The following is a 23736-nucleotide window of genomic DNA, read 5'->3' as shown; positions in this document are numbered from 1 at the left end:
TTTGGAATCAAATGACAGTGTGTGAGTTGTCCAATGATATTTATATTTAATAAGTTTACCTTAGGGAAGGACATCTTGGTGATCTCGATGACTTTGTCGTGTGATACATTGTGCATCGACAAATGCTTCATCACCTCGTCCGGGGACGGGTTCAGACCCTCCATCTGTGTTTTAAATAAAGAGACGATTATATAATAGGATACGGTAACGCGAACACGCATTTTACCTTACAATGCCTAACGTTTCGACGCAATTCGCGTATAAATTTAACCTATTAATGTTCCACTGCTGGGGTCTTCTCCCAAATAGTTTTGTCTTCACCCACGTCAAATATGTAATTTATTTTATTTACTTAGTTAGAATTAATGATTTATATTTGTGGGTAAAATTTCAGGAAGGACATTAACAATGTAATAATTTCTTAATAAGTAAAGGCTTTTCTTAACTCCCAACATTCTATATCACCATGCTCATAATTTTTGCAACATACTCGTCTATAATTATCTAAAACAGGTAGTTGTCATACCTCAAACACAAGCAGCGTCGCGGGATGTTTGAGTCTAAGATGAGTGCGCAGATCGGATCGTATCCTGAACCGTTTGGGACAGCGGCCGCACGCCCACGCGCGGACCCCGCTGTGGATCAGACGATGGTTGCGCATCGCTGTCGACCTATCGGCAGTTAAAACAAAAAATTATAGTAAACTATAGGATATTTTTTCTTTTCTCAGTCTTTTTCTTCTTGTCGTATGGTTAGTGGTGAACCTAGTGTCAAAGTTGTTCAAGCCGCCCGAAGGCCTTTGACGTGGCTTAACGACTGTTATTTTAATTGACAACAACCGTGACCGACTTTTTAAGTGCCCTCCGAAACTTCCGGCCGGTTGATAAACTGTCTGTAAGCAACCGTTAGCACAGTCATTCTATAGATGGGTGACCGCGTAGTGGTATTTGAATTGAGCGTCTCCGTGCTTCGAAGGACACGCAAAAGTCGGTCCTGGTTGTTGTTAATTAAGATAACAGTCGTTAAGCCACGTCAAAGGCCTTCAGGCGGTTTGAACAACTTTGACACTAGGTTGACCGCTAACCATACGATGAGAGAGAAAGAGAGGGATAAGGCTAGATCTACACTATATAGTACACTTACCGTCTAAAGGCCACGCCGCACACGTCACAAGGGAAGGGTCGCTCCCCGGTGTGTACCCGCAGGTGCTCGTTGCGCATGGACAGCGTGCGGAACTGGTGACCGCAGACCGCGCATGCGTGCGGCGTGTGACGTCAGCTAGTATAGTACACTTACCGTCTAAAGGCCACGCCGCACACGTCACAAGGGAAGGGTCGCTCCCCGGTGTGTACCCGCAGGTGCTCGTTGCGCATGGACAGCGTGCGGAACTGGTGACCGCAGACCGCGCATGCGTGCGGCGTGTGACGTCAGCTAGTATAGTACACTTACCGTCTAAAGGCCACGCCGCACACGTCACAAGGGAAGGGTCGCTCCCCGGTGTGTACCCGCAGGTGCTCGTTGCGCATGGACAGCGTGCGGAACTGGTGACCGCAGACCGCGCAGGCGTGCGGCGTGTGACGTCAGCTAGTATAGTACACTTACCGTCTAAAGGCCACGCCGCACACGTCACAAGGGAAGGGTCGCTCCCCGGTGTGTACCCGCAGGTGCTCGTTGCGCATGGACAGCGTGCGGAACTGGTGACCGCAGACCGCGCATGCGTGCGGCGTGTGACGTCAGCTAGTATAGTACACTCACCGTCTAAAGGCCACGCCGCACACGTCACAAGGGAAGGGTCGCTCCCCGGTGTGTACCCGCAGGTGCTCGTTGCGCATGGACAGCGTGCGGAACTGGTGACCGCAGACCGCGCATGCGTGCGGCGTGTGACGTCAGCTAGTATAGTACACTTACCGTCTAAAGGCCACGCCGCACACGTCACAAGGGAAGGGTCGCTCCCCGGTGTGTACCCGCAGGTGCTCGTTGCGCATGGACAGCGTGCGGAACTGGTGACCGCAGACCGCGCATGCGTGCGGCGTGTGACGTCAGCTAGTATAGTACACTTACCGTCTAAAGGCCACGCCGCACACGTCACAAGGGAAGGGTCGCTCCCCGGTGTGTACCCGCAGGTGCTCGTTGCGCATGGACAGCGTGCGGAACTGGTGACCGCAGACCGCGCAGGCGTGCGGCGTGTGACGTCAGCTAGTATAGTACACTTACCGTCTAAAGGCCACGCCGCACACGTCACAAGGGAAGGGTCGCTCCCCGGTGTGTACCCGCAGGTGCTCGTTGCGCATGGACAGCGTGCGGAACTGGTGACCGCAGACCGCGCATGCGTGCGGCGTGTGACGTCAGCTAGTATAGTACACTTACCGTCTAAAGGCCACGCCGCACACGTCACAAGGGAAGGGTCGCTCCCCGGTGTGTACCCGCAGGTGCTCGTTGCGCATGGACAGCGTGCGGAACTGGTGACCGCAGACCGCGCAGGCGTGCGGCGTGTGACGTCAGCTAGTATAGTACACTTACCGTCTAAAGGCCACGCCGCACACGTCACAAGGGAAGGGTCGCTCCCCGGTGTGTACCCGCAGGTGCTCGTTGCGCATGGACAGCGTGCGGAACTGGTGACCGCAGACCGCGCAGGCGTGCGGCGTGTGACGTCAGCTAGTATAGTACACTTACCGTCTAAAGGCCACGCCGCACACGTCACAAGGGAAGGGTCGCTCCCCGGTGTGTACCCGCAGGTGCTCGTTGCGCATGGACAGCGTGCGGAACTGGTGACCGCAGACCGCGCATGCGTGCGGCGTGTGACGTCAGCTAGTATAGTACACTCACCGTCTAAAGGCCACGCCGCACACGTCACAAGGGAAGGGTCGCTCCCCGGTGTGTACCCGCAGGTGCTCGTTGCGCATGGACAGCGTGCGGAACTGGTGACCGCAGACCGCGCATGCGTGCGGCGTGTGACGTCAGCTAGTATAGTACACTCACCGTCTAAAGGCCACGCCGCACACGTCACAAGGGAAGGGTCGCTCCCCGGTGTGTACCCGCAGGTGCTCGTTGCGCATGGACAGCGTGCGGAACTGGTGACCGCAGACCGCGCATGCGTGCGGCGTGTGACGTCAGCTAGTATAGTACACTTACCGTCTAAAGGCCACGCCGCACACGTCACAAGGGAAGGGTCGCTCCCCGGTGTGTACCCGCAGGTGCTCGTTGCGCATGGACAGCGTGCGGAACTGGTGACCGCAGACCGCGCATGCGTGAGGCGTGTGACGTCAGCTAGTATAGTACACTTACCGTCTAAAGGCCACGCCGCACACGTCACAAGGGAAGGGTCGCTCCCCGGTGTGTACCCGCAGGTGCTCGTTGCGCATGGACAGCGTGCGGAACTGGTGACCGCAGACCGCGCAGGCGTGCGGCGTGTGACGTCAGCTAGTATAGTACACTTACCGTCTAAAGGCCACGCCGCACACGTCACAAGGGAAGGGTCGCTCCCCGGTGTGTACCCGCAGGTGCTCGTTGCGCATGGACAGCGTGCGGAACTGGTGACCGCAGACCGCGCATGCGTGCGGCGTGTGACGTCAGCTAGTATAGTACACTTACCGTCTAAAGGCCACGCCGCACACGTCACAAGGGAAGGGTCGCTCCCCGGTGTGTACCCGCAGGTGCTCGTTGCGCATGGACAGCGTGCGGAACTGGTGACCGCAGACCGCGCAGGCGTGCGGCGTGTGACGTCAGCTAGTATAGTACACTTACCGTCTAAAGGCCACGCCGCACACGTCACAAGGGAAGGGTCGCTCCCCGGTGTGTACCCGCAGGTGCTCGTTGCGCATGGACAGCGTGCGGAACTGGTGACCGCAGACCGCGCATGCGTGCGGCGTGTGACGTCAGCTAGTATAGTACACTCACCGTCTAAAGGCCACGCCGCACACGTCACAAGGGAAGGGTCGCTCCCCGGTGTGTACCCGCAGGTGCTCGTTGCGCATGGACAGCGTGCGGAACTGGTGACCGCAGACCGCGCATGCGTGCGGCGTGTGACGTCAGCTAGTATAGTACACTCACCGTCTAAAGGCCACGCCGCACACGTCACAAGGGAAGGGTCGCTCCCCGGTGTGTACCCGCAGGTGCTCGTTGCGCATGGACAGCGTGCGGAACTGGTGACCGCAGACCGCGCAGGCGTGCGGGCGGCGCGGGCACGCACGCCCATGTGACGTCAGCTCGGCGCGCGACCAGAAGCGCTTGTTGCATGAACGACATGCGAGAGATGGCTCTTGCTTGTGCACGTCTCTGTAGAGGTTAATGTGCTACGATGTAGATGTTTCGTAGCTGACGTCGTAGACAGTGGCGTAGCCCAGCCGGAAGGGGCCCCCGATTAGAAGGGAATCCTAACTCCCAATATTTTAGTATTTATCATACATGTTTAGTAAAAAAAAGTTCTGTCTGATGTATTTTTGGTACAATAAAAAAAATATATCAAAAGTTCTAAGATTTTGAAAAGAAAAGTGGTTCATCTTTTTTATATTAGAGGGAGGGGGCCCATCCGATGAATTTGCCACGGGCCTCGAATGGTATAGTTACGCCACTAGTCAAGTCATTTTTAGGAAACACATTTGAGGGGAAAATGTCAGATAGTCACACAAACCATTGTTTATACTCTCGTGCTACGACTGTTCGTAGCTGATGTCGCAAACGTAAATTTTACAGAAATATATTTTACGAGAAATATAGGCAATAACTATAAATTGAAAATTTAAAATTACCACGATTTTATTTTATTTTTTTTTATTTCATACTTTTTATAGGTTGGTTAGGTAAAGCCATTCTAATTTTCCCACCACCAACTTTCTCATCATACAAAAATATTTGAGTCCCCATCCGAGTAAATTAGCAGACATTCGGTTAATCTCCCCACTTTCACCCCCTACAACTTTTAAACGGCTCAACCGATTTTCATCAAACATGTCTAAAAACACTCGCTCATAAGTCACCTTTAATATAACAAAACGAAAAATTAAATTGAAATCGCTGCATCCTTTCGACAGTTAAAATGCCACAGACAGACAGAGACACAGACAGACACGTCAAACTTATAACAAACCTCTTTTTGCGTCGGGAGTAAAAGACAAGGAAAAGCATAGAAAAAAAAGCAGTTAAAATCGTAAAAATGATTAGAATTTGAGTCAAATCAGTACATATTATTAAGAACATACAAACAAATGATACATACTTGACATGTTTGTGTAGGTCGGGCGAGTGCGTGAAGGTGGCGGGACAGTACGCGCACGCATTCGACGTGCTCGACTCACCCGCGCCACCTGTATAGTAAAAATTATCATTGGACAACTCGGGGCACGTTAACAGTATTCTTTGACAGTCGTTAACAGTAGTCAGGAGCCTGAAAGTCTGACAACCAGTATACCGAAGGGTATCGTGTTATATCCCAGGTAACTGTGTTGTGGAGGTCAGATAGACAGTCGCTCCATGTAAAATATTGGTATCCAGTTGCCACCGGTGAGACTGGAAGCCGACTCCAAGTTGGAAGAAAGGCTAGGTTAATGATATTTATCAGTTACTAGCTGACCCGCGCAACTTCGCTTGCGTCACATAAGAGAGAATGGGTCAGAATTTTCTACGTTTTTGTAACACTATTTATATCTCATAATATAACGAAGTCGCGCTAAGGCATATCCGCCATTAAAACAGTTGCCATGACAACGGAATTTTGTTAATTCAATGTCATTATAATTTTGATTATTTGCTACTTCGTTCGCCACCTGAATTTTCCCGGGAAATGCGTCATTTTCCCAGGGTAAAAAGTAGCCTATGTCCTTTCTCGGGTATCAAAATATCTCCATACCAAATTTCATGCAAATTGGTTCAGTAGTTTAGGCGTGATTGAGTAGCAGACAGACAGACAGACAGACAGACAGACAGACAGACAAACAGACAGACAGACAGACAGACAGACAGACAGACAGACAGACAGAGTTACTTTCGCATTTATAATATTAGTATGGATTTGGTTACCATAGTACAAGCTCTGCTTAGCTTGGAAACAATTGTCCAATGATATTTATTTATTTATCCTTTCAAACTTTCGCATTTATAATATTACTATTTCTTACCTTGGTTACTATTATTGAGTGTGTTGGACATATCGCTGTGTTCCTTCTTCCTGTGTTTGTACAATGCCGTCTTGTTAGGCAGCACCTCCTCACAGTCGCGACATGGGATCCTATTACAATACGCTTTTTTTAACCGCAAATACTTAAATTCCGAGATATTAAATAAAAAAACCTTTTAAACAATATTTAATATCTTCCCTATCTCCAGATTTAATTAGGGTCGATGTAAGTAAAACATTGCAAATCAATTATTTAGCAATGTATCGTGAACTTATATAAAAAATGTAAGACGGCTGGAATAAACTTTTATCTAGATTTATTTAGCCACAAGATAAAAGTAGAGAATTAGGGGTAAGAGGAAAATATAGAGTAAAAGGAAAGAAAGGGAGTCAAACTGCGATAGTTACTAACCCCCGGTTTCTGACTACATTTAGCGGTAGTTTATCTATTCAGTAGCGTTTTTTATATGAGTTTTAACGCTATTGAATAGATAAACTACCGCTAAATGTACCTCAGAAACCGGGGGTAAGCGACGTTACCTGTAGTCATCCTTAGTTTTAGTACTAGTCCCCGGGTCATCCGGGCCGGTTTTACCGTGCACTTTCTTACGATGATACGCCAAACTCCAGCTGGAAATAAATGTTACTGTAATGTCCAAGTTACAAATGCAGCGGATAGCTACATACAGCGACATCTAATGGTACGAGCGTACAACCACCAACTCGCAGAGTGACGTCACAAGTCCTGAATCGCGCTATCGAAGTTTGCACTGCAACTGACTATATATATGTTACTGTAAAAGCCCGAACGGTGGTAAATCCTAAGATTTTCCGGTAAAACCTAAGATTTACCAACTCTCCAATGGTAAAAGTCCGAACGTTCTTTTATTTCGAACTTTTACCACCATTTAATTGGCAAATCTTAGGATTTACATAATGACACGGTAAAAGTTGATAAAGTCATATTAGGTATAATGTGTTTGAGCCGTAATATAATGATATTGCTAGGGATATAATTATATGCCGTAACATAATTATAATGAGAGTTTGAAGATGTCGCCGGAGCCCCGCTTCGCGGGGCTCCTCCTTCTGGGTGGTTTAAAAAAAAATAACCACGAAGGCTGAGGATGGAGCTTCGCTTCGCTCGCTCCCACCTCAGCCTTCTAACCTAACCTACCCATGTCGGTTTGCCGAAAACTCCTTCTTTATAACTATTAAATTATTTTATATTAGCTACATTTACCTGCCCTTGAGGTATATCCTAAGATTTACCAAGTGAATAGGGGTAAAAGTTCGAAATAATAGAGTTATTCGGACTTTTACCGTTGAGAGTTGGTAAATCTTAGGTTTAACCGGAAAATCTTAGGATTGACCACAGTCCGGGCTTTTACAGTAACATATATACAAGTTCCCGACTACAACAGTCGGGCAGCCTATGCCCACCAGGCATGATCACCTCGCCTGGTCGGAGGAACCTCCCTTTGTGTTGGAGGAACATAACACCTCGTTCCTCTACACATACATACAAACATATTATCACGCCTGTTATGCTCTAAGGTATAGGCAGAGGTGTATGAATAACACCCACGTTTCGCTATAAACAACGTTAGTCCCATGCAGTAGTGAGAGGCTAATTGCTATATACCGGGCCATTACCGAGCTTAAAACTTACTGTTGAGAAATATCTTAATACAAATTAGAAAAGACCAAGAGCATTTTGTTCGACTCGGGAATCGAACCCATGATTAACTGTCGGATACACTACAGCGCCACAGCGGCAGTCCAAGCCGTAACATACTAACGACTTTTTCAAGTTATATGTGCATTAGAAATAATTGTCACTTGTTCCAACGGTGGAAGAAAACATCGTGACTGACCTTGCATGCCTGAGAGTTATTAGGTACAATTTTTCAGGTATGCTAATTTGTCCTTGGTGGACTCAAGGCCTAACCCCTTCCTCATTACGGGAGGAGACGCTTGCCCAGCAGTGGGACATTAATGGGTTAAATTATATTTTTACTAGTAATCACCTGGTAGGGAACGTAAGTTCGCATTGGTTACACTTGTAAAGAAAGTTTTCGTTTGCGTGTTTCATGCGACGATGTACTTGTAGGTACGTCCAGTGAAGGTACGAACGACCGCAGTCCTGTGGGGAAAGGTATATTATTGACATTTGTATGGGGTTTATGACCCTTATGAAGTCAGTCAATGACGCAGAAAAATCGCCATACTCTGCTAAGCCACTTTCGTGAGTAAAAATAATATCAGTCATGGGAGTAAGTAAAGTTACTTTTACTCAAAGTATAGAGTTTCTCAGTAAGAGTGCAGATTTTAAATATTTTCTACTATAACATAGTCAGTTGCATCATTTTTTTAATATTTTTAATTAATCATTTTTAAAAAATCCCTATTAATACTGCGTTTGTTGCGAGTGTTATTTTCTCAACTTTTGTACCGGGTTTATGCAATGAAAACACTTCTTTTTTTGTGCAACACGGCTTTTTGATTAATCGAAACATTCATTATTTACATATAGCCTAAAAATTTAAGAGAAAAAAAATTACATCAAATTTAATAAGCGTAGTCTAATTGGTACACCCTATATATTCGTTTTTGTAGAAATGTCTGAGGTGACCTGCGTACGATCTTTTAAATTTCGTGTGTCTAAAAGACCCTTACATATTAGATTGACCCTCATATGAACACAAAGCTATTTTTTGTAGTTCACTCTTGTTAAGGATAAATCCTCATAGAATAAGAAAGACACTCGAATTAGGCGATTAGGTATACTAACCCCACATAAAAAGTGTTTGACCAGGGGGAAAGTCTCCATATCCCAGTATACCGGTGGCTGAAGGCTGGCCCTTAGAGGATAATGACTCTAATCCGCTTAAAATTACCTTCACGGGGTCAAAGTGACCTTCAGTCCGTACAAAGTGACCCTCAGCGGTTTCAAAAGGGTCATAAAGGATATCAGTACTCATCTAGTACTCTTAAAGGTACTCATCTAGTACTATAGGGTCTCAGTGACCCTAATCAATGGTACAGAACACTAACCCCGCACAAGAAGTGTTTGACAACAGGAAAGTCTCCATAGCCCAGTATACCGGTGGCTGAAGGCTGGTCTTTGGAAGAAGAGTCTGCTTGTTTCTTAGCATCGGCGAGGGAGCGCTTGTAGAAGCCGTGAGTTGTCTTGTGTGTTGTACATCTATAAAGATGAAATAAAACAATATTTCTTTACATACTTTTCGTATTTAATTGTCATTCCAAAAACCTTCTTCCGTTTGGACAACAGTCTAGTATACTATAATAAAAACACGGGCGAAATAGCATTACCTAGTCATACATAAAAAAATACATTATTTTAATTTGACAGTTCCATAGATCAGCAAAAACTCTTTTCAGGTTTATCGTAAGTTTATAATACGGTGTTTGGCTACCATATAAGTCAGCTACTCTTTATGAAATGTCTAAATATTAGTATAGTGCATAATAAAATGTTTCAGTCTGTACATAATTACAATTTCAACCTTATTTACAAAAAAAAACTTGTAACTTGTTAACTTGTAACATTATAATGCAACGGGTCTTAAATGAAACGTCGGGTGAACAAATAAGGTATCCCAACCTTAAATTTTCAATCGCGTTTAAGACCCGTTGCACTATAATATTATGTGTACAAGTCGAGAGAGTTTAAAATCGTTAATAGTAAGTAACTAACCTGGAGTAAGTAGCGAAGCTAACTTTGCAAATATGACAGGTGAAAGGATTCTTGACACCCTTGTGTATCACACGGTGATTGTTCAAACCACTGTCCAAATAGAATACACTGCAACAAGACATAATACTGTTAAGGACACAAATTTAAAACAACAATAAAATAACAATCGCACTAAGAATTGCTCTTGTGTCGCATTGTAGGCCGGGGGTGTGTTGTGGAGACAAAATTATTAAAAATCACTCAGTTTGTTCAAGTTTTTATACTCGTATATTATCAGCCAAGTACATACCTTGCCCACGGATAGAAGGCGCGAAAAAGTAGTCTGTGTGACCCCACCGGCCTGTATGACCCCCCACCGGTCTGTGTGAACCTTACCTGTCTGTGTGACCCCCCTCGTCTGATACTTGCAGCTTTATAGACTTGATAGTGACCCCCACAGGGCTATGTGATCCCAACGCTCTGTGGGACCCCCGCCGGTAAGTGTGACCCCACCGGACTGTGACCCCCGCTGGTTTGTGTGATACCCGCCGGTCTACAAGACTCCCGCCGGTCTAGCCTAACTGTCTCTATGTCCCCAGCTGTCTGTGTAAGGTACTCACTCCTCGCAGTACTCGCATCTGAACGCCTTCTCTATCTCGACGACTCTGATGAGTGCGCGCGCCTCGTCCGCCAGCTGAGACAACAGCGGCGAGCCCACCTCGTCTGATACTTGCAGTTTTATTGACTTGATAGTGACCCCCCCGGTCTATGTGACCCCGACCGGTCTGTGTGAACCCGTGGATACATGTGACCCCAACAGTGTCTGCAACCTCGGCTGGCTGTGTGACCCCCAGATTTATATGAGACCCCCGCCTGTGTGACCGCCGTCTATGTGACCCACGTCTGTGTGACCCCCATCTGTGTGACCCCCATCTGTGTGACCCTAGTCTGTGTGACCCCACCGGTCTGTGTGGCCTCCAGCAGTCTGAGTGACCCCTCCGCTCTGTGTGTAAGGTACTCACTCCTCGCAGTACTCGCATCTGAACGCCTTCTCTATCTCGACGACTCTGATGAGAGCGCGCGCCTCGTCCGCCAGCTGAGACAACAGCGGCGACCCCACCTCGTCTGATACTTGTAGTTTTATAGGCTTTGATAGTTTTGGAGATTCTGTAGGACAAACATACAGAGTTATGGACCACTAGAGGCCGCCCGCGACTTCGTCTGCATGGAAACTCTTCCACTGTAAATCCCGATCCCTGCCGAGACATAGTGATCTATCAACGCACAGCCCAAACCACTAAACGGATCGAGCTGAAATTGGCATGCAGGTAGAATTAGACGTTATGACGTAGGCAACCGTTAAGAAAGGATTTTGATAAATTTCACCCCTAAGGGGATAAAATAGGGGGTGAATGTATACAATTTCTAAAATTTTCGAGCGATTGAACTGAAATTTACCTAGATTCACACATAGGATACTTTTTACGGACGTATATGCGGCTGCCGTGCGAGAAGTCTCGGGTTCGAATCCTGGGTCGGGCCAAAAGTCTTTTCTGAGATTTTCTGTTAAGAATTGCCCGGAGTTGGGAAGTTGAGGTCGAAGACCTCCGTGCCTCGGAGAGCACGTGTCGCCGTCGGTCCTGCGCCTGACCTCTCACTGGTCGTGTCGGTTATCCGTCCCACAGGACTATGAGAGTGAAGGAATAGAGAGTGTACCTGTGTATTGTGCACACACTTGGGCACTATAAACAAAGTCCTGCACAGATGGCTAGTTTCAATGAAACTGACCGCCGTAGCCGTATATCGGCTAGGAGGACATTATTACTTTTTACAACGGGAAACCCTTTCGCGGACGAAGTCGCGGTCAACTAAACTTGAAGAGTGGGCAAACTCACCGACGATCTGCACAGTGTGTCGCACAAGCCCACTAGTGGGCGACAGCTGTACGGTCACTTCTTCTGCCTCCTCCTTCAACTCGTTCGCGTACGCTTCTATACATTCCGTGGATTTTGTTGCGTGCTCCTGTTTGTTTCATTATATTTATTAGCCACCTTTACACACACACTGTATCGCACGTTCTTAGTATCGTACAGTATTACGCGCGGGAAAGCAGCGCGCTCTGAGAGAGCGATTTTCTTCGCGGACTTGACAGATGAGCGCGGCGCGTGCTCTTTCCTTTCCCCTTACACGCGCGATTGTTGTTTCATGCGCGATAGTGTGTGTGTGTAAAGGGGGCCATTTACTATTTCAGTGACATCAAAATATTTCCTACCTTAGTAATTAACTTCTTCAGTTTTATACCTTTTTGGACACTATTGGTAAAATGAGCATAGATTTTAATCAGCTTGAGAAATATTTTTTGGGAAAAGATGGTTAGTATTATACTTAAAATTAATATTAAACAAATTTTCATTTGACATTTTAAGTTATATTTTAACCAAAACGTTGCATAAAGACTTTTGATGGATATAAACAACAATAAACTTCAATTAATTGTACCTCTCACTACTCGCGTCGGTTATCCGTCCCACCGGGATATGAGAGTAAGGTAATAGAGGGTGTACCTGTGTATTGTGCACACACGCGCGACACTATAAAGTCCTGCACAGATGGCCAGTTTTAATGAAACTGACCGCCGTAGCCGGATATCGGCTAGGAGGACGTTCTCGTTTTTTTAAATGCTTTTTTTTCCTCTTATACTGAGTGCTACAACTACTTTTATATAACTAAGGTCGCATGTATTTTATAGTATGTATATTTATTTTTATATTATATAAGTAATATTTATAATATTTATGTACATATTATTTATGTTTCTGTATTTACACTCAAATCGCTTATTTATGTTATTATTTATTTGTACACTCTTTCTTAACTCACTTTCCTTCCTCTTTTAAACACCTTCGTAATAATCTCTGCTTCACCCTAAGGTAGACTGGCAGAGAATGCCTCTAGCATTAAGTCCGCCTTTATACAAATTTGTATATAAAGTTTCAAATAAATAAATAAATAAATATACCTGCGCATGCTGCGTGTCACGGAAGGCTCTTGAACACACAGCACACACCCTCACCAGGCGCGGCACTAGTTCCTCTTCATGGGCTCGCACGTGCATGCGCAGACGAGAGCGACGGGTCAGCTGCTTCTGACAGATGTGGCACTGGAACGGCTTGATCTGGGGGGAGGAACCATTGAATTAGGGTTGCTGAGGACGGCGGTTTTCTAGAAAACCAAGGGATAAATGCCGATGTTAAGCTTTTATTCCAAACATCTAAGGATGCGAGTATTTGAATAAGTGCGGATGTTTAATTATATTTGAATGATGTTCCAAGTTTGCGAATACTTCAATACAGATGAAAATATCCGCAATATCCCTGATCGAAATTATACAGATAAAGCAGGGAGTCAGGTTTTCAGCTGGTCTTGGATGAGAAAGAGAAAGATCGTGGTACCCACATACATAGTAGTAGCTATAACGAATCAGTAGAATATGCTCACAGCTCTCGCTTCCGAATTTCAGACGGCTTAAAGCTTTTCTGAAAAAAAAATCGCGGTAATAGCCCGGAGGCAAGAGGTTGAGGTCGTTGACCTCCGTACTTAGGAAAGCATTTGAAACCGTCGATCCTGCGCTTGAAGGAATAGAGTGTACCTGTGTTCTGTTTGTAATTGTCCCATTATAAACAAAGTCCTCAAAAACTGACTGGTTTTAACAGAACTAGGCGAATATCAATTAGACGGTCATTAAGTCATAAAAACTCTTACTTGTAAATGCGTGACTCCGTGTTCATCCAAAGTCTGTTTATCAAGGAATCGTTTGCCACAAGTACTGCAACCGTAGCGCCTCGTGTCCGTGTGAGTCCGGCTGTGTTTCGTCAGTGTCGCCCTATGATACAAACATACATTATCAAAACCCGCGCACATAGCTGTGTTGTCGACGTCGGCAGCTCTCTGTTTAAAAAAAAATGTCGGAGATTTGAAAATTGACAAACAGGCATTAAGCCAGGATGTTGGCGCATCGATAGGATGAAGATTTAACTAAAATTTCCTCGTTCATCTCCATTTTCCTAGAAATCTTTTTTTTATAACCAGTCATTAATACAAGGAAAAAATTTCGATAGTGTAACCTGAACTGAAGGTCAAGGTCACTTCAGGGTCGAGGTCAAGGTCACCTGAGGAAGAAGGTCTTGTGGCAGCCGTCGACGGGGCACTGCCAGCGCTTCTGCTTGTCGTGTTGGAAGTGCACGTGGTCGAAGAGTTGCGTCTCTGAGGGTCAAGGGTCAAGGTCACCTGAGGAAGAAGGTCTTGTGGCAGCCGTCGACGGGGCACTGCCAGCGCTTCTGCTTGTCGTGCTGGAAGTGCACGTGGTCGAAGAGTTGCGTCTCTGAGGGTCAAGGGTCAAGGTCACCTGAGGAAGAAGGTCTTGTGGCAGCCGTCGACGGGGCACTGCCAGCGCTTCTGCTTGTCGTGCTGGAAGTGCACGTGGTCGAAGAGTTGCGTCTCTGAGGGTCAAGGGTCAAGGTCACCTGAGGAAGAAGGTCTTGTGGCAGCCGTCGACGGGGCACTGCCAGCGCTTCTGCTTGTCGTGCTGGAAGTGCACGTGGTCGAAGAGTTGCGTCTCTGAGGGTCAAGGGTCAAGGTCACCTGAGGAAGAAGGTCTTGTGGCAGCCGTCGACGGGGCACTGCCAGCGCTTCTGCTTGTCGTGCTGGAAGTGCACGTGGTCGAAGAGTTGCGTCTCTGAGGGTCAAGGGTCAAGGTCACCTGAGGAAGAAGGTCTTGTGGCAGCCGTCGACGGGGCACTGCCAGCGCTTCTGCTTGTCGTGCTGGAAGTGCACGTGGTCGAAGAGTTGCGTCTCTGAGGGTCAAGGGTCAAGGTCACCTGAGGAAGAAGGTCTTGTGGCAGCCGTCGACGGGGCACTGCCAGCGCTTCTGCTTGTCGTGCTGGAAGTGCACGTGGTCGAAGAGTTGCGTCTCCGTGCTGAAGGTCGCGTCGTGACATTCGCTGCAGGTGTACCGACCACCCGAGAGTAGGGATGTGTTCTCGTGGAACTGCCTGTGTAAAAAAACATTTAAAATTACGTCACGGCTGTTACAGTTGATTATGTAGGCAGAGGAGCCCAAAGCCAGTTCTGAGCTCTGAGATTTGAGTCATTTCATAGATGGGTGACCGCATAGTGGTATTCGAGCTTACCATCTCCGTGCTTCAGATGGCACGTACAAAGCTCGGCCCCGACCGTTGTCTACTAAGATAACAGTCGTTAAGCCATATCAAGGGCCTCTCGGGCCTGTCTAAAATGTATTAAATAAGTACTTACATATGAAACTTGAGTCTAACTTTCGAAGTGAAGGACTCATTACAGTTGTGACAGGTTACTATCTGAGGGTTCCATGTTGGCTGCTTGTTGCGACGCTTACGGGGACGCTACAACACATGATGAATACCATAAATACAAAAAAACGGGGGGCGTTTCGTTTTTTTAGTCGCGCTGTGTATTTCAAAGATCATAAAAAATCACAGTCTATAGTCTAAAGATCACAAAGTCTACAAAAATCAACTCAATTCTATTAACTCAAATTGGCTAAAAATGCGATAACTTTACTAACCATGACAAGCAAATCGTTGTCAATCGCTGAATCCGGCCGAGGACGTCCTTGAGCTCTCTATAACAAAACATGATAATATCACTCGCCAAGTCAAAAGCCTTTCGGGTGGCTTGAACAACTTTGACACTAGGTTGACCACTAACCATTCGATAAGAAAAGAATATCACTCTTTTCTAGATAGAACTCATTAACATTCTTAACAAAGTTATGCTTAATAAAAAAATCTTGCCTTCAAAAAATCTTCTTCAGTGGGTATACAAATCAAATTTTCATCTTTCACCTTACGTTTGCGACCTCTGCGCTTACAGCGATGGGATGACAAACCTTCGGCCGTCGGGAATATTTGACTGTCGAAAAGAGTATGCATATGTCACAACAATTCTTAAACGCAATTAGATTAGCGACACACCCGCGCAACAAGCTCGCTGTGTTATTTCCAAGACCTATAACAAATCAACTGAAATTACAGCAGCAACAGTCAGGGAACCATCTGCTCCGCAAACATTCGGTCCCTAAGATTGGCAGGTGTGTCTCTAACGTTTAGTCAATATTATAGGGAGAGAATTAAACTGACCTGCAATTAAAACATTTGAAGGTCTTCTCAGATTTTGTTTCTTGACTTTCTTCTGTACCCTAAAAATGAAAGATTTTCATCAAAATATATTTCGTCATTTAACCCATAGGGAGCAATCAAGGATTTGAACCGCTTAGCGCGTGTTTACTTCCACAATCTTCAGACAGTTCGTAAAAAGTTGGTCGCGGTTGTAGTCCATTAAGATAACAGTCGTTAAGCCATATCAAAGGCCTTCGGGCGGCTGGAACAACTTTGACACTAGGTCGACCACTAACCATATGATAAATAAATGCATTATTATTATAATTTCCGTTAATATTCATACCTGACTGGTTCCTGCCAGCAGCTTCTCCAGCTCGTGGCTAGCTTCCACGTCTGCCGTCTGGACGATCCAGATCTCATCCTCGCTGCTGTCTAAACACTCTTGCTTTATTATACAATAACTACATATTATTATAGACACATACCTGACTGGTTCCTGCCAGCAGCTTCTCCAGCTCGTGGCTAGCTTCCACGTCTGCCGTCTGGACGATCCAGATCTCATCCTCGCTGCTGTCTAAACACTCTTGCTTTATTATACAATAACTACATATAGACACGGACCTGACTGGTTCCTGCCAGCAGCTTCTCCAGCTCGTGGCTAGCTTCCACGTCCGCCGTCTGGACGATCCAGATCTCATACTCGCTGCTGTCCAAACACTCTTGCTTTATTATACAATAACTACATATAGACACGGACCTGACTGGTTCCTGCCAGCAGCTTCTCCAGCTCGTGGCTAGCTTCCACGTCTGCCGTCTGGACGATCCAGATCTCATCCTCGCTGCTGTCCAAACACTCTTGCTTTACCTCCGTCTTTATTAGAGGCGGTTCGTGTTGAGTCTAAAAACAATCGTTTGTGTCGTGTCAGCTGCACATTTTGTTGAATTTTCGTCTTAACTTAGTAGAGAGCCTTGTATGCAAGATTCGCGGCTGGCGGAGGTATACAAAATACAACATTTTCCCCCAGTTTCTGAGTACATTTAGCGTTTTTTTTTTATATGAGTTTTAACGCTATTGAATAGATAAACTACCGTTAAATTTACCTCAGAAACCGGAGGTGAGAGCATTAGTAATGAGTGTTTATACAGCTGACGGTAGCCTGTTTGATACAGCTCCTTTATTTTGGAATTATTAATTTAGAAAAATTGTTCATGCCAAGGCTTTCTACTAGGTTGTCAGACTATAGTAGCATATTATACAGGCTAGATGTTTAATCTAAGTTTGCCTCTAATCTACTAACTTTTTGTATTTTACTACAAAAATTAAATCTTTTCTAGTTACGTAAATATATAAAAGAAGGCAAATACGTTGTTCTAAGTATCTTATTTTCTGTGATTAATTCTAGGATACATTACTATAATAAGATTTATTATGGTCTGGTGGTTGGACAACTCACACACGGCCATCAGATTCAAACTTAGCAGAGCTTGTACTATAGTAATCAAATAACTGATAAACATACTTATATACTTGTAAATACATACTTATAGATACATTAACAATCAGGCTCAGAACAGATACTCGTGCTCATCACACAAACATTTGTCCTGGCCAGTTACAATTACTACAATATTAATTTACTTTCAACTAACCGATTCAACATTATCATTATTCGTATTAACTTCGGGAGACTTCTCTTTATCTAAAACCAAAATTTAATGCATCATATTTTTTGTTCAGTATGAATTTCTATTTACATGGAGCGACTGCCTATCTGACCTCCACAACCCAGTTACCTGGTATATAACACGATACCCTTCGGTACGACTAGTTGTCAGACTTTCAAGCTTCTGACTACTGTTAACGACTGTCAAAGATCTGTGAAAACGACAGCCGGGGCCCGCAATTTAACTCAAATACGGAGGAACTCGTTTGGTATAATATGGTCACCCATCCACGAAACAACCTCGAAAAGCGTAGCTTAACCTTATCGATCCGCGTCGGCTGTAGTTGCGTAGCAAAGGTATATCAGAACATTAGAGACTGATGGGCAAAGGTTTAGAAATTGAGTGTTTTTTGAATTGTAATAAATAAATAAATAAATTTAACCCATTACTGTCCCACTGCTGGGCAAGGGTCTCCTCCCGTAATGAGGAAGGGGTTAGGCCTTGAGTCCACCACGCTGGCCAAGTGCGGGTTGGGGACTTTGCATGCCCTCAATAATTGTATTAAACAAATTTTTTAGGCATGCAAGGTTTCCTCACGATGTTTTCCTTCACCGTTGGAGCATGTGATAATTATTTCTAATACACACATAACTTCGAAAAGTCATTGGTGTGTTGCCTCGGGTTCGAACCTGCGACCACTTGCGTGGGAGGTGTCAACTTATACCACTCGGCTATCACTGCTTATTTTTACTATCACTGCTTATTTTTTTGTAATACTATTAATATTTTTTGCGTTACTAACATCTGCAGTGGTAAAGCAATAAATTAATGTTTTACTTCAATAACACCATTCAGCTGTGAACATTTTATTTATTTAGAGGGAGATTAACCAACCTTTTTTCTCGTCATCACTTTTCTTACTAGAACTTCTAGTTCGAGTCGCTATCGGCGAAGACTCTGTTGATTTCGCCTCTGTATCTGCGAAAACGTATTATAGTGTAACTGCACATATGGCGCCGTGGATAACATCGCCACCTCGCCGCAATAACCTAAATACTGTTGATTTCCAATCTAATTTAACTTAAGAGTTTTTTTTGATCGCGTTATATCAGGGACTAAATTAATTCGAGTTTAACAGCTCGTTTTGTGTTGAATAGTCCAGTTATGGAGGAATGCTATAGGTTACATAACATCACGAGAGGCTTAGGTTCAAATCCTGAGTCGGGGCGAAAATATATTCGTTAGTTTTTCGGTCAAGCATGCTTAGTGAATTTTCCGGAGTTAGGAAGTTGAGGGCATAGACTTCAATGCCTCGGAGAGCACGTGTCGCCTATGGTCCTGACCTCTCACTGATCGTGTCTACCGTCACACCGGACTATGAGAGTGAAGGAATAGAGAGTGTACCTGTGTATTGTGCACACACTTGGACACTATAAACAAAGTCCTGCACCGTTGGCTGCTTTTATTGAAACTGGCTGCCGTAGACGAATATTAGCTAGAAAGATATTATTTATTGTAAAAGACTCACAAGGTTTTACTTCCTCATCCGGTTTGTCATCTTTGTCCTTATTTCTTTCATGTGCTGCCTTCAAGTGGGCTTTGAGCCATTTTAAATTTGCGTAACCTAAAATAATAATAGCATTCAATATAACACCCGTAATGAGGGAGAGACTGGGCCTTGAGTCCACCACGCTGGCCAACTGCGGGTCGTGGACTTTGCATACCTTTAAGAACTGTTACAAAGAACTTTTAGGCGTGCTAGGTTGCATCACGATGTTTTCCTTCACCGAACAAGTGATAATTATTTCTAATGCACAGAAAACTTTGAAAAGTCATTGCGTGAACTTATGCCATTGTTAGTATTTTTAGCATCTCGGGACTACAGAGTCCCGGACATTTGTAGAGTCCTTTTTAGGCGAATCTAATATAAAAAATAAATATGGTGACAATCCGGTGATTACTATTATTCTCTTTAATTAATTACATAAAAATACCATACGGTACCCGTGGTGCAGAGGTTAAGGACATAGAGGGTGGCAGACAGTTCGATTCCCATATACAACAAATATACTGAAATGGCCTTAATTTTGTGAATGATACAAAATACTTGTATATAAAATCTGCGACATCCAGTTGGCGATCCTTTTAACCACTGCGCCATAGAGTACACAAAACGTACCATAATTACAGAGTGGACATGGAAACACTTCGCCATCTTCTAAATCATGCTTATGAGTTTCACAGTGATCCATCACTTCTGATACATCCGCAAATATCTTCTCACAGAATCTGAAATAATAAAATTATAATATCTCTTTATTTCATCCATTTCTTTAAATATTCTCTAAGCTAGGCTATGTAAATTAATTTACCAATAATATTATTGTATTATGACCACATGCAGGTAATTATCAAAGGAGTAAATAGAGGAATACACATACATTTCGAGTTAAAAATGCCGCATAACCAAACTTTAAGCTATGATAAAGAACATTCCAGAAGAAATGGAAATTTCCCTTCACCTGCTCGACACGGTAATCAAACCCAAAACTATTATGGCGTCATGTTCACTGTTCAGGCCACATAATTAGTGGGGTATATAAAGTAAACTATTAAAGTCTTACCTGCATTTTAATTCAGTAATTTCATTATTATCACAAGAATATTTTCCCAAAAACTCCTTGACTTCCTCATCAGCCTCTTCCAAATTGTCTATGATATCCAATTCCGGTTCCGGTTCAATAATCTCTACGTCGCTCGAACTACCCTCCTTTTTGTCATCTTTCACAATCACTACGTCATCAGACCTCGGGTCATTGTCTATGGGCTTAGTAATTATCTCCCCGTCCGAACCTATTTCGACTTTAACAAACTCTTCTTTATCTTTGGTCTCCACTTTATCTTTCTTCCCGAAATGGGTAAAACTAAAATTCTTAACCTTTTGAAAAATATACTGCTGATTATTTCTGATAACTAAAAACTCATCAGGATTCAAAAATTGGTTAGCACTTTTCATCCGGCACGGTCTGAAATTTTCTTTCAAACAACACTCGCAGATAATTTTCAGTTGAGTAGACATTTTTTTTTGGGGAGAGCATCTGTGGACCCTTTGATCTTCATTATCGAAGAGATATAATTTATCTAGATTATTATCAACATCTTTACCACAAATAAAGCAGATTTGGCTTTCGCTCTCGCTGATGAGAACCCCATCAATATCTACATAAGTCATCGGTTTATTCCAACTCTTATGTACCAATCTTGAAGGGTCAGTCTTTCTCACATGCTTCCTTTCACTGTAACCCTGGTCATATGGCAATGAAGTCATCGGAGAGTCTTTGAACATGTTCAAAATGTCCTCCCTCGTATAAGACAGACTATCATTTCGTTGATAACCATCATAGTTCTTAAAATTATCTTTAATTAAGCTCTTAGGTGACTTGTTGCGGGCTGTCACGGGGTTCAATGTGGCATAAGTCTTCGCTGTACTGGTTTCTAAGTACTTTGTGAACTGCGCTTCGAACCCAGAAGTGTTGTTGCATACAAGTTTAAAAGGTAACGAGTTAGCAAAACTGCATTTAGGACTAGAATTCTTACTAGACCACCTTGAAACGGGACTTTCAACTATATTTATTTTCTTAGTTTCTTCTATAGAAAGGTTCTCTATACCAATTTCGTCGGGGACGTCAGCGTATTTCACAAATGGTATCTTTTCAGCAGTCAAATCTATTAAAGGGTCGTCGTTATCAAAGTGTATTTGGGAAGCCCTGATTTGTGTACCATCGTCTAGTATGTAGACTAGGTCGTTGGCCTCGTTGGTGTCCAACATTGGGTCAAATGTTTGTGATAGTTCGTCGGGCTGCATGTTTTGCTCAGCGTTTATAAGGAACTGATAAACATTGTCTGTTAAAGCGACTGGTTGGTTTCGAGTTATTGAGTTTATGTCTACTTCGAAACCTAGAAGTTGTCTGGAATAATATGAAAAAATGATAACTACTAAAAAAGACATTATTTTGTTTAGAATAAAGAATTAATTGAAAATATTTATTTAAAAACAATTGCGTTAATCAAATCTGAAATTCTTGCTACATAATTTCTTGCCTGTAAAACTCGAAAGTAAGGTAAGTTTTTTAAATACACCCAAGTTTTCCAGGGTGAGTCTATGGCCTATTGCCATGTAAGACGTCACCACAGATAAGGCTTTTTGGGAAAATATTAAAACTACAGTTTTGTCAAACTCAATAGCACATTTTTCATCCCAGAAATCAATCATGTTGACATTTCTATGACATACTCTATTTAGAGACATAGTTTAACCCAAAACCTATGTATTGTTCATGTCATGAATCTTATTGTTTATTATTATAAAATAAATAATGAAACAATTCAAGACAAAGAAACTCAATTTAAAAAACATTTTAATCCATAACAGAACACAAGTATAGTTGAATCAACGAATAAAATATCTAAGAACATACTTGGCTTTGTCGAGAAAGGTTTGGAAGTCATCATCAGGTTCAATCTTCAATGCTACATCCTCCCCCGTCGCATTCTCCATACATAATATCAGTGGAGGTTGGGGTTCTGACATTATGAAGTTGTCTGAAACAATTAATCTAATCAAATATCATTTTAATAACTCAAATCTGTCCCACTGCTGGGCAAGGGTCTCCTCCCGTAATGAGGGAGGGGTTAGGCCTTGAGTCCACCACGCTGGCCAAGTGCGGGTTAGGCACTTGGCATGCGCTCAATAAATGTATTAAACAAATTTTGGGCATGATAGGTTTCCTCACTATGTTTTCCTTCACCGTTAGAGCAAGTGATAATTATTTCTGATATCATTTATTTGCTTAAATATGCTGTACATAGGTGATAACATATGATATTCAATATTAGGTGTATGAAAAAACTCTTCGCACTAAAAAGGTAGTTTGGTTAGTCTTTGACCAACTATAAGAAGGTGAGAGGGCAGCAATAAATTTTTTAACTAGTGCCATATCTCAAAATACAGACACTTTAATGAGGAAGCGGAAACCATAAAGCATATTTATATTTTTATGTGTATATACTTCATATAAATATTTATTTACACTCATATTGTCTATATCTATTACTATTTACTTGTACACCCTTTCTCAACTCATTCTCCTTCCTCTTTTATACACCTTCACAACAATCTCCACATCACCCCAAGGTAGACGGGCAGAAAATGCCCCTGGCATTAAGTCCGCCTTTATACAGATATGTATATAAAGTTTAAAATAAATAAATAAACATATAATGTGTGAATGTAATGCCTTAGGAAGGAAAATAATGGATCTTCTAGGATATGGATACCCCAAACCAGAAGATTATAAGCTACTACCGAAGGGGAGCATAACAAAACTGATAATTTTTGTTATATATTCATAATTTGAAGTAACAAAGGAGGGGCCCCACCCCTATGATAAGATTGTTCATAGCTATATTAGACAAGTTGTACTATTTAATGTCATTTTAATTAGCTCTAGATAAATGCATAAATAGAGTTTATATAGTCCGATTCCAAAAACACGAAAGGATATATTTTAAAAGCGTCTCTAAAGTACCAAATCGTCATAAGATATAATTAAATTTGCGTAACCCAACATTGATGTAATGCATAAACTTTGTAATTGTTTAATTTCGGAAATGAAAGTTTGTGTAAAGTAGTTGTTTATTTATTTTAAATTCATTATAATAATTTCCAGCCTTGTTATTGTAAAAACCAAAGCGGCAAAATAAAAACTGACACTGGCCACCGAATAAAATAAATACAAACGGCCAGTGTCAACAAACTACCGGCGATAATTTTGGGTCTTTCTGCGCTCAAAAACATTAATAAATTGTAATATTTAGATATACATGAAGAGATTCTTACCAAATCTTCGATTTCAATATAAAATTTCAACACTTTCTTTGAACAACTGGCACATCTTTTGAAAAATAACAAATGAAACAATAGTTTTTTCATCAATTATGTCAAATTTGAAAACATCACCATTCCAATTTTCCACAAACAATAGATTTAATTTTCATTTGAAATTACAGTTTTGCATTCCATTGAAGAGTTAGTTCCTCAA

The 23736-nt window shown here is 43.3% G+C and overlaps 1 protein-coding gene across 1 annotated transcript in view; it reads right to left on the bottom strand.

Moving 5' to 3' along the window:
* Positions 1 to 23656, bottom strand: part of LOC142984409 (uncharacterized) — a 28750-nt gene extending 5094 nt beyond the window's left edge. The window contains exons 1-29 of the mRNA XM_076131964.1: positions 23535 to 23656; positions 22114 to 22237; positions 20260 to 21603; positions 19815 to 19924; positions 19164 to 19259; positions 18530 to 18613; positions 17621 to 17670; positions 16728 to 16868; positions 16456 to 16557; positions 16314 to 16415; positions 15989 to 16047; positions 15644 to 15761; positions 15415 to 15471; positions 15126 to 15232; positions 14690 to 14863; positions 13575 to 13695; positions 12832 to 12987; positions 11708 to 11834; positions 10835 to 10979; positions 9834 to 9941; positions 9170 to 9320; positions 8143 to 8258; positions 6653 to 6742; positions 6114 to 6223; positions 5216 to 5303; positions 4051 to 4275; positions 1144 to 1269; positions 527 to 671; positions 60 to 164 (exon numbers count right to left, since the gene is read on the bottom strand). Of these exons, the coding sequence (XP_075988079.1) occupies positions 60 to 164; positions 527 to 671; positions 1144 to 1269; positions 4051 to 4275; positions 5216 to 5303; positions 6114 to 6223; positions 6653 to 6742; positions 8143 to 8258; positions 9170 to 9320; positions 9834 to 9941; positions 10835 to 10979; positions 11708 to 11834; positions 12832 to 12987; positions 13575 to 13695; positions 14690 to 14863; positions 15126 to 15232; positions 15415 to 15471; positions 15644 to 15761; positions 15989 to 16047; positions 16314 to 16415; positions 16456 to 16557; positions 16728 to 16868; positions 17621 to 17670; positions 18530 to 18613; positions 19164 to 19259; positions 19815 to 19924; positions 20260 to 21603; positions 22114 to 22226 (4470 nt within the window). The 5' untranslated portion in view covers positions 22227 to 22237; positions 23535 to 23656. The remainder of the gene's footprint in view (positions 1 to 59; positions 165 to 526; positions 672 to 1143; positions 1270 to 4050; positions 4276 to 5215; positions 5304 to 6113; positions 6224 to 6652; positions 6743 to 8142; positions 8259 to 9169; positions 9321 to 9833; positions 9942 to 10834; positions 10980 to 11707; positions 11835 to 12831; positions 12988 to 13574; positions 13696 to 14689; positions 14864 to 15125; positions 15233 to 15414; positions 15472 to 15643; positions 15762 to 15988; positions 16048 to 16313; positions 16416 to 16455; positions 16558 to 16727; positions 16869 to 17620; positions 17671 to 18529; positions 18614 to 19163; positions 19260 to 19814; positions 19925 to 20259; positions 21604 to 22113; positions 22238 to 23534) is intronic.
* Positions 23657 to 23736: the final 80 nt, after the last annotated feature.

This window comes from Anticarsia gemmatalis, chromosome 27 (assembly GCF_050436995.1).
Source record: "Anticarsia gemmatalis isolate Benzon Research Colony breed Stoneville strain chromosome 27, ilAntGemm2 primary, whole genome shotgun sequence".
Lineage (NCBI taxonomy): Eukaryota > Metazoa > Arthropoda > Insecta > Lepidoptera > Erebidae > Anticarsia > Anticarsia gemmatalis.
The sequence above is the reverse complement of the archived record's forward strand: the minus strand, read 5'-3'. Positions and strand labels throughout refer to the sequence as shown.